Genomic DNA, 14,123 nt, shown 5'->3' on the forward strand with positions numbered 1-14,123 from the left:
TGTAGTATATAGAGGATGTGTCAGCTCTCCTGTGTGGTGTAGTATATAGAGGATCTGTCAGCTCTCCTGTGTGGAGCAGTATATAGAGGATCTGTCAGCTCTCCTGTGTGGTGTAGTATATAGAGCATCTGTCAGCTCTCCTGTGTGGAGCAGTATATAGAGGATCTGTCAGCTCTCCTGTGTGGTGTAGTATATAGAGGATCTGTCAGCTCTCCTGTGTGGTGTAGTATATAGAGGGTCTGTCAGCTCTCCTGTGTGGTGTAGTATATAGAGGATCTGTCAGCTCTCCTGTGTGGTGTAGTAAATAGAGGGTCTGTCAGCTCGCCTGTGTGCTGTAGTATATAGAGGATCTGTCAGCTCTCCTGTGTGGTGTAGTATATAGAGGATCTGTCAGCTCTCCTGTGTGGTGTAGTATATAGAGGATCTGTCCTGTGTGGTGTAGTATATAGAGGATCTCTCAGCTCTCCAGTGTGGTGTAGTATATAGAGTATCTGTCAGCTCTCCTGTGTGGTGTAGTATATAGAGGATCTGTCAGCTCTCCTGTGTGGTGTAGTATATAGAGGATGTGTCAGCTCTCCTGTGTGGTGTAGTATATAGAGGATCTGTCCGCTCTCCTGTGTGGTGTAGTATATAGAGGATCTGTCAGCTCTCCTGTGTGGTGTAGTATATAGAGGATCTGTCAGCTCTCCTGTGTGGTGTAGTATATAGAGGATCTGTCAGCTCTCCTGTGTGGTGTAGTATATAGAGGATCTGTCAGCTCTCCTGTGTGGTGTAGTATATAGAGGATGTGTCCGCTCTCCTGTGTGGTGTAGTATATAGAGGATCTGTCAGCTCTCCTGTGTGGTGTAGTATATAGAGGATCTGTCAGCTCTCCTGTGTGGTATAGTATATAGAGGATCTGTCAGCTCTCCTGTGTGGTGTAGTATATAGAGGATGTGTAAGCTCTCCTGTGTGGTGTAGTATATAGAGGATCTGTCAGCTCTCCTGTGTGGTGTAGTATATAGAGGATGTGTCAGCTCTCCTGTGTGGTGTAGTATATAGAGGATCTGTCAGCTCTCCTGTGTGGTGTAGTATATAGAGGATCTGTCAGCTCTCCTGTGTGGTGTAGTATATACAGGATCTGTCAGCTCTCCTGTGTGGTGTAGTATATAGAGGATCTGTCAGCTCTCCTGTGTGGTGCAGTATATAGAGGATCTGTCCTGTGTGGTGTAGTATATAGAGGATCTCTCAGCTCTCCAGTGTGGTGTAGTATATAGAGGATCTGTCAGCTCTCCTGTGTGGTGTAGTATATAGAGGATCTGTCAGCTCTCCTGTGTGGGGTAGTATATAGAGGATCTGTCAGCTCTCCTGTGTGGTGTAGTATATAGAGGATCTGTCAGCTCTCCTGTGTGGTGTAGTATATAGAGGATCTGTCAGCTCTCCTGTGTGGTGTAGTATATAGAGGATGTGTCAGCTCTCCTGTGTGGTGTAGTATATAGAGGATCTGTCCGCTCTCCTGTGTGGTGTAGTATATAGAGGATGTGTCCGCTCTCCTGTGTGGTGTAGTATATAGAGGATCTGTCAGCTCTCCTGTGTGATGTAGTATATAGAGGATCTGTCAGCTCTCCTGTGTGGTGTAGTATATAGAGGATCTGTCAGCTCTCCTGTGTGGTGTAGTATATAGAGGATCTGTCAGCTCTCCTGTGTGGTGTAGTATATAGAGGATCTGTCAGCTCTCCTGTGTGGTGCAGTATATAGAGGATCTGTCAGCTCTCCTGTGTGGTGTAGTATATAGAGGATCTGTCAGCTCTCCTGTGTGGTGTAGTATATAGAGGATCTGTCAGCTCTCCTGTGTGGTGTAGTATATAGAGGATCTGTCAGCTCTCCTGTGTGGTGTAGTATATAGAGGATCTGTCAGCTCTCATGTGTGGTGTAGTATATAGAGGATCTGTCAGCTCTCCTGTGTGGTGTAGTATATAGAGGATCCGTCAGCTCTCCTGTGTGGTGCAGTATATAGAGGATCTGTCAGCTCTCCTGTGTGGTGTAGTATATAGAGGATGTGTCAGCTCTCCTGTGTGGTGTAGTATATAGAGGATCTGTCAGCTCTCCTGTGTGGAGCAGTATATAGAGGATCTGTCAGCTCTCCTGTGTGGTGTAGTATAGAGAGGATCTGTCAGCTCTCCTGTGTGGAGCAGTATATAGAGGATCTGTCAGCTCTCCTGTGTGGTGTAGTATATAGAGGATCTGTCAGCTCTCCTGTGTGGTGTAGTATATAGAGGGTCTGTCAGCTCTCCTGTGTGGTGTAGTATATAGAGGATCTGTCAGCTCTCCTGTGTGGTGTAGTATATAGAGGATGTCAGCTCTCCTGTGTGGTGTAGTATATAGAGGATCTGTCAGCTCTCCTGTGTGGTGTAGTATATCGAGGATCTGTCAGCTCTCCTGTGTGGTGTAGTATATAGAGGATCTCTCCTGTGTGGTGTAGTATATAGAGGATCTCTCCTGTGTGTTGTAGTATATGCAAGATCTGTCAGCTCTCCTGTGTGGTGTAGTATGTAGAGGATCTGTCAGCTCTCCTGTGTGGTGCAGTATATAGAGGATCTGTCAGCTCTCCTGTGTGGTGTAGTATATAGAGGATCTGTCAGCTCTCCTGTGTGGTGTAGTATATAGAGGATCTGTCAGCTCTCCTGTGTGGTGTAGTATATAGAGGATCTGTCAGCTCTCCTGTGTGGTGTAGTATATAGAGGATCTGTCAGCTCTCCTGTGTGGTGTAGTATATAGAGGATCTGTCAGCTCTCCTGTGTGGTGTAGTATATAGAGGATCTGTCAGCTTTACTGTCATGTCATCTCCTGGTCACTTTTTACTGGGTGGGCAGCTGTGACACAATCTGAGTTTTTAGATGTACCAGAGCTCGGAAGCTAACCCTCCCACACCACAGCTTTCTGTGTACACTGTACATTGACAGTAAGCTGCTTATCAGAGGTGGGGGCGTGGACAGACCAGGGCTCACATGAGCTGTAGTCCAGAAAGTGATAATCTCCTGGTGATAAAACATTCATTGTATGGAAACAATAGCAAACAGGCTAATAAAGTGACACATCTCTGAAATATGTGTCTCCCCCCTACATCATGCTGTTCTGATTCTCTTTTTTAAAAAAAAACTTTAACTTTAGGCAAAGCTTTATTCCACCTAGTGCAGGGAAGCGGGGGCGCTCAATGACATAGTGATTCCAATAACACCAGTCATGATGTCTGTGTCATGCAGCATCTATCTGACCCTGCACCTGGCATTACACAATGTAGTGGCTTTGCTAAGCATTTTTCTTTAAGGCAGACAACAGTCAAAGATAACAATAAAGCATTAAAGAATTAAAGTGAAAGATACAAATCATTTGCAACTTCTGCACTTAACAGCATTACCTTGCTTACTACCTTGTGTACCAAAAATAGCTGAGATGATAAGAACATTTTACGCCTGGAAGACGTGGTATATTGTTTATTTAAGGGACTTTACAGTTTCCTGTTTTTCTTTCATGTGTCACACTAAGGAACATGATATTGTTCTAGTTCTTGCTTTTAGAGAAGAAGCACTTGAACTAGAGGTCAATTTCTAAATTTGTTTAAAAAGAGGCTCCATTGCAAGATAGATCTTATATGCGAAAGAGGATGTCTGGTTTATAAAGAAACATCTCAAATGCCACGTCAGGGAATTCTGAGTTAGTAGAGGGAGATCCCGCACTCCCCACTTCATTTATCAGCTACAGCGGAGAGTGACTGAACCATAAAGAGCATCTGTAAATTTGGAGGACCCTACATGTCCATGCATTACACGTACTGTCCACTGATTTCAAGGAAATCGGTGCAATGCTCCATTTGCCCTGTGGAGGCACTGCAGGAAAACAAAAAACCTAAATCCAGAGTCTTGGCAGCAGACGATCCTGAGATCAGTTCATCTTTACAAGACCCCTGAACCAAAATCCTGATCCTGTAATAGAGAGATGACAGTTTCACCATGATATATACAATTACCCATCCCGTTTGAGGGATCTTTCATCTCCACGGCCTCTTGTTAGCTTCTGTTGCCAAACTCTAATGCTCAAAGAGTTTGCTAATTAACACTTAATAGGTCAGGGTGGATCCAAAAGCGACAGCTAGAACCAGATATGTGGCTAGACTGTCACTTCCCTTCCCCAACATTTCTTGCTATCCCATACAAAGTGGAATTCAATAGTGTCACTCAACACACAGTCTCTACCTGCAGCTGCAGTCTGGGATACTGTTTCTTAAAATGCAAAAAACTTTTATTGAAAATGTTAGATTGGCCAAGAGTTTTCAACTGAATGTAAACTTGAAATGTCAATTAAAGAAGTTGTTACATTTAGGCTATGTTCACACATTGGGTTTTTGCTGCGTTTTTTTAATGCAAATTTTAAGCTGCGTTTTACAGTGACAGCAAAAGCTATGAGATTTCAGAAATCCCGTGCACACATATTGTTTTTTTTTTCCTGATTTGGAGAACTGCTGCGTTTTTGCAAACTGCAACGTGTCACTTCTCTCAGCGTTTTTTCACCCATAGAAAGTAATGAGTAAGTGCAAAAAGGCAGCAAAAAAACGCAGGTATCAGGTTTTGCTGCATTTTTGGTGCAAAAATCTTAAGTAAGTTGCATCATGTTTTTTTTTGGTGGGGGGCACTAAATTTTATTAGCATGCACAAGAGACAATGAAAATGCTGCAAAAAAATGCTGCAAAAAAATGCTGCAAAAATGCTGTAAAAACACAGCAAAACCTGTTTTTTGTAAGCGGCTTCTTTACTGCCAAGAGAGCAGGTTTTGCCTGCAGAAAAAAAAAAAAACGCAACATGTGAACATAGCCTTGGTATTATTTGACAAAAGCAACCGTTGCATTTTACTTTGAATCTATAAAGCCGTTTGTTTTGGAACAATAGAGTTCCAGAGGATTCTACAGAGGCGCAGGCTCTGACACAACAAATGACCCTAAAATTCCGCACCTTGGGATCCCTCTGTATGAACCAGAAGAGAGAGGCGCTCTGTGTGAGCAGATCTCATATAGGTATTCTCCCTGCAGATGGTTGCCATATATCTGCAGAGGAAATGCCTGGCTGGTCATAGCTTCCCCCAACAAACTTTGATTGCGAGGGGTGTCAGCTATAAGGAGCGGGACCTGATCACCCCATAAGGTGCATTATAACAAGAGCAGATCAGACATGACATTTAAGTAAAATCCTTATTGGTGCAGCCCCCCCAATACACTTTGCCCCATTCCCTCCCTAGATACCCGTCTTAGGGCAGAATTTTGAGGATGTATTTATTAATATATTGACACTATTATTAAGAAAACAGAAGGAGGACGTAGTAGCGACTCTTGTGCCATCCTGACTTCCTTTATTTCCAGGGTTCCTCATTTCAGTTTAAGAAATAGCTGTCACCCAAAAGTCAGCAACATTATACAAAAACTATTTGTCAATAGGTTCTTGTACATAAAACAAGTATTAATTATTATCATCTTCATCGTTCCACCCAACAGCGCGTTTCAGTGCCATGTCCTGGATTCCCAGGTACATTGTCACTCTGTGGATACTTATGTGTCCTTCACACCTTGTCTTACACGTGTACATTCCTCCAAATCCCATTCACATAGCTAAGTAATTTACTAAACAACATCCAATGACTGAAATGTAGACAGACGAGTCTGGGCTGTGACTAACCATCCAATATCTTAGTGGCCATCAGCCGTTTATGCAAAATAATAAAGTGCATATAAATGACATAATAATAGAGTAAAAAAAATAATACAATTAAAAAAAAAAGCAGATCCCTGATTCATCCTTCTGTGTCCTCCTTTTAGTGATGAGCCATTTCTTTATTTCTCACACAAGGTGCTGGGTAACATATGATGGCAGACGTTACTGCGGTCTCATATATAATGTCACTCAGATTGGCATATAAATGTGCACAATTTTGCTTTTCATCTACTGTTTTCTTTGGAAAGATCAATCATGAATCAGACAGCTCAGGATGAGCAAAGCGATACGTACTCTCTAGACAGGTGGGGCGGAGTGCAAAAAAATTCTGGGATGGGCAAGCAGAGAGTATAAGATAAAGGTGCTGGAAGGGACAGGGTTAAGCTGCATCAGGTAATACACACCAATGTGGTTTTGCAGCAGAAGACCTCCATTTGTAAGGCCCTATATCGGCTAATGGGGCTTTTTTTTATTGCTGCATGTGGGATTCTTGGAAGACGGCTGTTTGTCATTACTCATCTTCTTCTGCAACTTAGGGACTGATGTGCATGCATTTTTTTTCGTATAGCATAAAAGTATATGTTTGCACTTTATACATTTTAGGCAGCAGTAGTGGGACATTCAGCCGCTTCTGAAGCACTTTGCAGGACCTCTTTACAAATTGCATAGATACAGATCTCCCCAAGCTGCTGGGATATCATTTCTTCCTCTGTGATTGGTTGTTGTGACTGCAGGACCACAAGATAACCCCAATATCTCAGAATGCCCTAAAGCAACATTTTAAAGGGAACCTATCAATAATGGGGTACTGGCATAGGCACTTATCCCTTTCTAAAAATGATACCTTTTTTGTAAAAATCCGATGTGCCAAGAATTAAAAATGAAGTGTAGAAGCCATATGCAAATCAGGCAGGAGGTGCACTGGGGGCGTGGCAATGAACTTGAACCGCTTCTTCCCTCTTTACTACTTCCTGGTCTCCTCTTGCTAAGGCTTCATTCACACGTCAGTATTTTCCACGTACGAGAAAAACTGAGCGATTTTTTTGATCTGAGTGTCATCAGTTTTTTTCGTACATGGAGAAAAAAAACAACTTTTTTCCATCTTCTCCTATGTGACAGCCCGTGAAAATCGTCAGAGTGCGGTCCAATTTATTTATTTTTTCATGGACTTATAGACTTGCTTTGCCGATTTTGCTCAGATACTCGGATCAAAGTCGGGACATCTCTCTGCGATTCTGCATGAAAAACCACAGACATGTGAATGGCCCCATAGACTATCACAGGTACGAGTGCCATCCGTGAAAGCCATGGACAGCACTCGTACAAGAACATCGGACGTCTGATTGATGCCTAACTGACAAGTCTGACCTCTTTGATGCCATTCTTCAGGCAGGCAGAAATCTTTACCATTCATCACTTCTGCCTGGACTGGCAAATTAGCCGGACATTTTCATGTTTTGGTAAAGGAGGCTACAAGAATGACATAGCAGAGCTCAGAGCTGTCAATCAAGAAGAGGAGGGCGGCACCAGGTGGGGAAAAACAATGCAAGTGCATTAAATGCCCACAATCCCACCAAGGACATCTGCAAGGAGTTTGTATGCTCTCCCCGTGTTTGCGTGGGTTTCCTCCGGGTTCTCAGATTTCGTCCCACACTCCAAAGACATACTGATAGGGAATCTAGATTGTGAGCCCCAATGGGGACAGTGATGATGATGTCTGTAAAGTGCTGTGGAATTAATGGCGCTATATAAGTGAGTGAAATAAATAAATAAATGTATTACAAGCTGATTTACTTGGCATCTACACTAGACTTCTCATAACCTAGGTCAACTCTGCATTAATAATTGAGAGATAAGAGAGCTAGCGAATAAGGAATTTTCACTTCTATACACCTCTTTTTATGATGGCTTCTATGTAAGTTTAGCTTAAAAGGGTTTTCCCATCTTCAAGATCCTCTACCAATATGTAGTAGGTGTAATAATAATAATAATAATAATAATAATATTAGCAAATACCTCAAATTAGAAATGTAGTATAGTTCTTCTGATTCGCTATGTCACTTACCTCATGTGCAGGGCATTGAAGTAGCTTAGGTATCCATGGTTAAGACCACTAAGAGCTAAGTATATGTCATTATATGAGTGGTCATAACCATGGATACCTAAGCTACTGTAATGCACAGCACATGGGGTTAGCAACATAGCTAATCAGAAGAACTATACTATATTTCTAATCAGATGTATTTGCTAATATTATTATTATTACACCTACTACTTTTTGGGATAGGATCTTGGAGATGGGAATACCTCTTTAACAGTTTTTTTCTTTTTACGCTTTTTACCATTTTACACAGAGATTTCCAGTAAATGATAAATATGTTATACTATATATACTGCTCAAAAAAATAAAGAGAACACTCAAATAACACATCCTAGATCTGAATGAATGAAATATTCTCATTGAATACTTTGTTCTGTACAAAGCTGAATGTGCTGACAACAAAATCACACAAAAATCATCAATGGAAATCAAATTTATTAACCAATGGAGGCCTGGATTTGGAGTCACCCCCAAAATTAAAGTGGAAAATCACACTACAGGCTGATCCATCTTTGATGTAATGTCCTTAAAACAAGTCAAAATGAGTCTCAGTATTGTGTGTGGCCACCACGTGCCGGTATGACCTCCCTACGACGCCTGGGCATGCTCCTGATGAGGCTGCGGATGGTCTCCTGTGGGATCTCCTCCCAGACCTGGACTAAAGCATCCGCCAACTCCTGGACAGTCTGTGGTGCAACGTGACGTTGGTGGATGGAGCGAGACATGATGTCCCAGATGTGCTCAATCGGATTCAGGTCTGGGGAACGGGCGGGCCAGTCCATAGCTTCAATGCCTTCATCTTGCAGGAACTGCTGACACACTCCAGCCACATGAAGTCTGGCATTGTCCTGCATTAGGAGGAACCCAGGGCCAACCGCACCAGCATATGGTCTCACAAGTGGTCTGAGGATCTCATCCCGGTACCTAATGGCAGTCAGGCTACCTCTGGCGAGCACATGGAGGGCTGTGCGGCCCTCCAAAGAAATGCCACCCCACACCATTACTGACCCACTGCCAAACCGGTCATACTGAAGGATGTTGCAGGCAGCAGATCGCTCTCCACGGCGTCTCCAGACTCTGTCACGTCTGTCACATGTGCTCAGTGTGAACCTGCTTTCATCTGTGAAGAGCACAGGGCACCAGTGGCGACTTTGCCAATCCTGGTGTTCTGTGGCAAATGCCAAGCGTCCTGCACGGTGTTGGGCTGTGAGCACAACCCCCATCTGTGGAAGTCTGGTCCTCATACCACCCTTATGGAGTCGGTTTCTAACCGTTTGTGCAGACACATGCACATTTGTGGCCTTCTGGAGGTCATTTTGCAGGGCTTTGGCAGTGCTCCTCCTGTTCCTCCTTGCACAAAGGCGGATGTAGCGGTCCTGCGGCTGGGTTGTTGCCCTCCTACGGGCCCCTCCACGTCTCCTGGTGTACTGGCCTGTCTCCTGGTAGCGCCTCCAGCCTCTGGACACTACGCTGACAGACACAGCAAACCTTCTTGCCACAGCTCGCATTGATGTGCCATCCTGGATGAGCTGCACTACCTGAACAACTTCTGTGGGTTGTAGAGTCTGTCTCATGCTACCACGAGTGTGAAAGCACAACCAACATTCAGAAGTGACCAAAACATCAGCCAGAAAGCATTGGTACTGAGATGTGGTCTGTGGTCTCCGCCTGCAGAACCACTCCTTTATTGAGGGTGTCTTGATAATTGCCAATAATTTCCATCTATTGTCTATTCCATTTGCACAACAGCATGTGAAATTGATTGTCAATCAGTGTTGCTTCCTAAGTGGACAGTTTGATTTCACAGAAGTTTGATTCACTTGGCGTTATATTCTGTAGTTTAAGTGTTCCCTTTATTTTTTTGAGCAGTGTAGTATATTCTACATTCATTGCCCTCATTTACCAAGTCTGCGTACTAGATACAAGTTTTAAGTCCATGGCCCCACTATCAGTATTCGGTCAGTATTTGGTCAGTATTTTTTCTCAGGAGTGGGAGCCAAAACCAGGTGAGGAACAATCAGAGAAAAGGTATAATAGAAACAAGTCACCAATTCTGCATTTATCACCCACTCCTGGTTTTGGCTCCCACTCCTGAGAAAAAATACTGACCGAATACTGACCAAATACTGATAGTGGGGCCATGGCCTTATGCTGATAATGTTGATTCTATTTTATTTTCATTTTGTTGTTTAACAAAACTTTAAATAAAAATTATATATTAACAACAACAAAAAAAGACTGATACCTGTTCTGTGTTTTGGAGACTCTCCTGGTTTTGGTATAGAAATACTGATCAAAAATACTGATGTGTGAATAAAGCCTAAAGTGTGGTACCATGTTCCCTGGGTTCTAGAGAAAGCAATGAAGGGCCAAGGGATGGAAGAGCTCAAACAACAGCTCTACCTGTGCTCGCTCCCCGTAGACTGGAGTTACATAGCTACCAAAAGTCTTCTGCAGCTTTGTAAAGCCCTCTCTGGAGTAAAGGCTGTTTCGCCCGTAGACTCTAGAGATGAAGCTCACAGCTATAAACCCAACATCTAGCATTACAGCTACAAAAAGACATGACAGAGGCCGAGATGGCGGACACCATGCATGAAACACCAGCTTATTCGACTCATCAGTCATCATTTCTATAGGCAGGAAACAAATGTGAATCACTGCTGTCGAGTAACATAGAAGGAATGCCATGACTTCTAATCAATGGAGGAAATGGACACAAGAATCTATGATCAGTATTGGCCAATGATGAGTTGTGTTACCATGTGCAATCTCATATCTGCAGGAATTATATAATGATGTTGTGTCACATTGTAGCTCTTATCACATTCCAAAAACAACTCGAATATTCACCATATGGCTAATGCTTCTACTCATGCCGGGTCACGTGTCTCTACACTTTTCTATGCGTCAACTAGAAAAACACGGCTTAACTAATAAATATTAACAAAAAGAAAAATTGTAACAAATTAACAGTCGAAATTCTTTTATGCACCAGTGTCTCTCTCCATTCTGGGTGATGAATGACGAGGCCACAGAGATGCTTTGGAAACTGGTTACTACAATACAATCTCTTCATTTAATGAATTTCATGGATTTTTAGAACTTTTATGTGAGTTTTTAATATGTTTTCCTATCCAATAGTGAAACATATCGAAAATATCTTTGAAAACCATGCTAAAAGTATGCAGCATTTAAAAAAAAATCCTAAAAAGGGCACCAAAAGTGTTGAAAACACCAGAAAAAACGTACTGTCAATAGAGCATTAAACAGTATGCACATCTTTGACAAGTTAAAAATGTTTTTTGTGTTTATTAGTTATACTTATTACCTTTGGTTAATAAAATTGCACTTAGTTTCATACTTCAATCTACATTTATTTTCAGACTCCCTTATTTGTTGGAGTTTGCAACTTGATCCAAGTTTCAGATTTTTCTCTTATGGGAGTGTCTCTCCCAGTAATATAGGCTGGATGTGAGTTGTATGTGTATCCAGGGTGCTGCTGTCATCATTAGCTCATACTACAGCACAGCTTCTATACTGCACTTATGTCCTCTTCATGTGCTTTCTTCCTTTTCTATAGTATGATTTTCTAAATACTTTCTCCTCAGAGCGCTTGTTTCATGTACAATGTAAGTGAACCTTAAAAGGGACCCTGGCAACTGATACATGCTGCCCGATCGACGGCTGGCACTGGCTGTATGGTTTCAGCCAGGTATGTTTCAATCTGAAACACTGCAGAGTTTCAAAGTAAAACATACTTTAAAAGCCACAGGGCACCAGCTGCACAGAGACCCACCTGTAGAGTTGTCGGACAGGTGGGTCTCCAGTAGCTTCTCCCCACCTGCTGCTTTGGAGTGACAGGTCTCTTTTTGTGCCGCAGCGTTTCAGAGTCAAATATGCCTGGCGGATATCAACAACCAGTGTCAGATACATGCTGCCCGTGGATTGGGCAGCATTGATCAGCTGTCAGGTTCCCTTTAAATTAAATTCTTACTCAGGTTACTTAAAGGGCATCGGTCATAAAGCAGTGAAATTTTAGCTCTATAACTACTTTTTTCTTGCAGACTTTTTCATGAGATCCGTAATTATCTTCTGCGGGGGTTGTAGCTCTACTACACTCCAGTTTACAGAGATGAGAGAACCCAAATTGTAAAGTTTGGGGTTCGTACTGGAGACCATGTCTGGTGCTGAACTCCAAATACTGACTTCTGGAAGTCCATTTTAGTTCGAGAGTCTGTGGAGGAGTGAGATGGAGGCGAGAGAGAGATAGAGATAGAGATTTGCCAGCTCCAAAGTTCGGGTCCCCATTGATTTCAATGGGGTTTGGGTTCAGGTTTGGGTATAGTTCTGGTGTCATGTAGTGTCAAGGGACTGTGGGCACCTACCCGATCCCATTGAACTAGGGGCGCCCTATTCTATCCCTGTACCCCGTATTACTCCTGAAGGTGGAGACGCCGGGTTCTCATACTTATATCTATGCTCCTAACTTAACCCTTATCTGATCCCTCCCCCACCAAGGGAGGTGAGGGGCTGAAGTGTATAGGAAAACACTAACCAGACAGACGGGGTTAACAGACAGGGATAAAAGAAAACTACAATCATACAAATACACTCACAAAACAACAGAGTGGGAAACAGAGGAGGTATAGGAAGGAGAAACCAAATGTGAGAGGATAAGGAAAACCACGCAAACCAACTTCACGCAGCAATCTCCAGAAAAACTCTCCAACCACCAACTCCAAACACTGAACTTTCTCCTTCACCACCAAACTAGGAAGTAGAACTATCACTGGCAAATTCCAAGTGCCAGTGGTGAGCATATATACCAGAAGGGAGTGACCAACACAGAACTGCTGAGGCAATTCAGGATGGAGAACTCCGGGACATGAACTGAACTGATTAACCTTCGCCATGACAGCAAGAAAACCTGTGCTGTTTAATAGGATGGTGAAGCAGTTCTAAGAAGTGCAGGAATTCGTGTAACCAGATGTTGCAATCTTCTGGCCCCTCTCTTTCGCGGTATCTGCTACCTGAACCGAACATTGGACTAAAGTTCGGTCGGATACCAGAATTCGAACTTCCACAGGTCGGCTCATCCCTACTCCAGACCTTTACAACAGCACAGCCGTGCAGTAAAACGATAAAAGCTGTTCATGTTTGGTGTATCTGTGTACTGTTCTTAACTTACTTTATTTCTATTATTTTTATTTTGTCCAATCTTTACTATTTGATTGAAATTCATTTATATCATTACAGGTTATCCTATAAAAAGAAGTTCACCTATCCACAGATAGGTAATAATATATTGGTGGGGTTCTGCCCCTAGGAACCACACTGTTCACTGGATTGGGGCACTCCTATTCTAGAACGCAGCGATAGTGCACATGCTCGAAAGCGCTCCATTCATTCTTTATGGCGACTGCTGGAAAAAGTCGAGCACGATGCAGTCTCATAAAGAAAGCTCCAAAGAACTTTTTTTCACCGGACAACAGCTATAACTTTGTGTAAAGAGAAAATTATTAATTCCATCCTTTCTGTCTTTGACATTACATTTGTGTGTGACGCGCTTACGGGAAATAAAGTAACACTCGTTATTATCCTTCATGTTGGTCAACTATGTGGTTCCCCTTCATAAGAAGAAGCACAGATAAAAGAACTTACAGCACAACACAAAGACCGACCACAAAACTGCACTTCAATAAATAACATACAGTGACTCATTTAGTTCCTGACGAATCCTACAAAAGTCATTCTAAGGTCCTAATAGGTCACAGTTATGCTTATAAGGGGTGACAATTCTATATTCACGCATCGTTGCCACAATTTAGCAAATTCACATATTTCCTTTGTATGCATAGCGCTCTTTATTCTGAGACAACAGGTTCAGGAATAGAATGGCAGAATTATCAAAATGACTGGTGCACTTAACAGGTAGCGCATTAAGAGGGATAGATTATGGGAGCGTAGAGAGGAATCTCAAGGACTTCTTGGGGGAGAGGAGGCAGATGTTCTTCAACTGTAATGCCAATCAATAGATATTATAGAACTTTTTGATGGGTAGGTCTGTTCTCTACCCAGTGTTATCTTACTGCACAGCAAGGTCATATCTTTCTGAAAAAGATGATAAACATAACTTGTAGCAAAATGTCAGCGCTCGCGATCAGATACCCTCCCCCACTCACCATTCAGAAGTGTAAGTCACTCGTACACCAGGGTGAAATGCCAAACATTGCAAAAAGTTCTGTTATGTTTATACATAATTGTTACAAAAATAACAAACAAAC

At 42.6% G+C, this 14,123-nt stretch overlaps 1 protein-coding gene across 3 annotated transcripts in view; it reads right to left on the bottom strand.

Moving 5' to 3' along the window:
- ENTPD1 (ectonucleoside triphosphate diphosphohydrolase 1) overlaps nt 1-14,123 on the bottom strand; it is a 114,029-nt gene that overhangs the window by 96,052 nt on the left and 3,854 nt on the right. For 2 of the 3 annotated variants that reach the window (XM_073685030.1, XM_073685032.1), the window contains exon 1: nt 4,007-4,026. The exons of the other annotated variant lie outside the window; for it this stretch is intronic. In XM_073685030.1, the coding sequence (XP_073541131.1) occupies nt 4,007-4,010 (4 nt within the window). In that variant the 5' untranslated portion in view covers nt 4,011-4,026. Of the gene's footprint in view, nt 1-4,006; nt 4,027-14,123 lie in introns of those variants that run through there. 3 annotated transcript variants of the gene reach the window in all.

This window comes from Phyllobates terribilis, unplaced genomic scaffold (assembly GCF_046119375.1).
Source record: "Phyllobates terribilis strain yellow unplaced genomic scaffold, ASM4611937v1 Scaffold_5__5_contigs__length_657084704, whole genome shotgun sequence".
In the NCBI taxonomy this organism is placed as follows: domain Eukaryota; kingdom Metazoa; phylum Chordata; class Amphibia; order Anura; family Dendrobatidae; genus Phyllobates; species Phyllobates terribilis.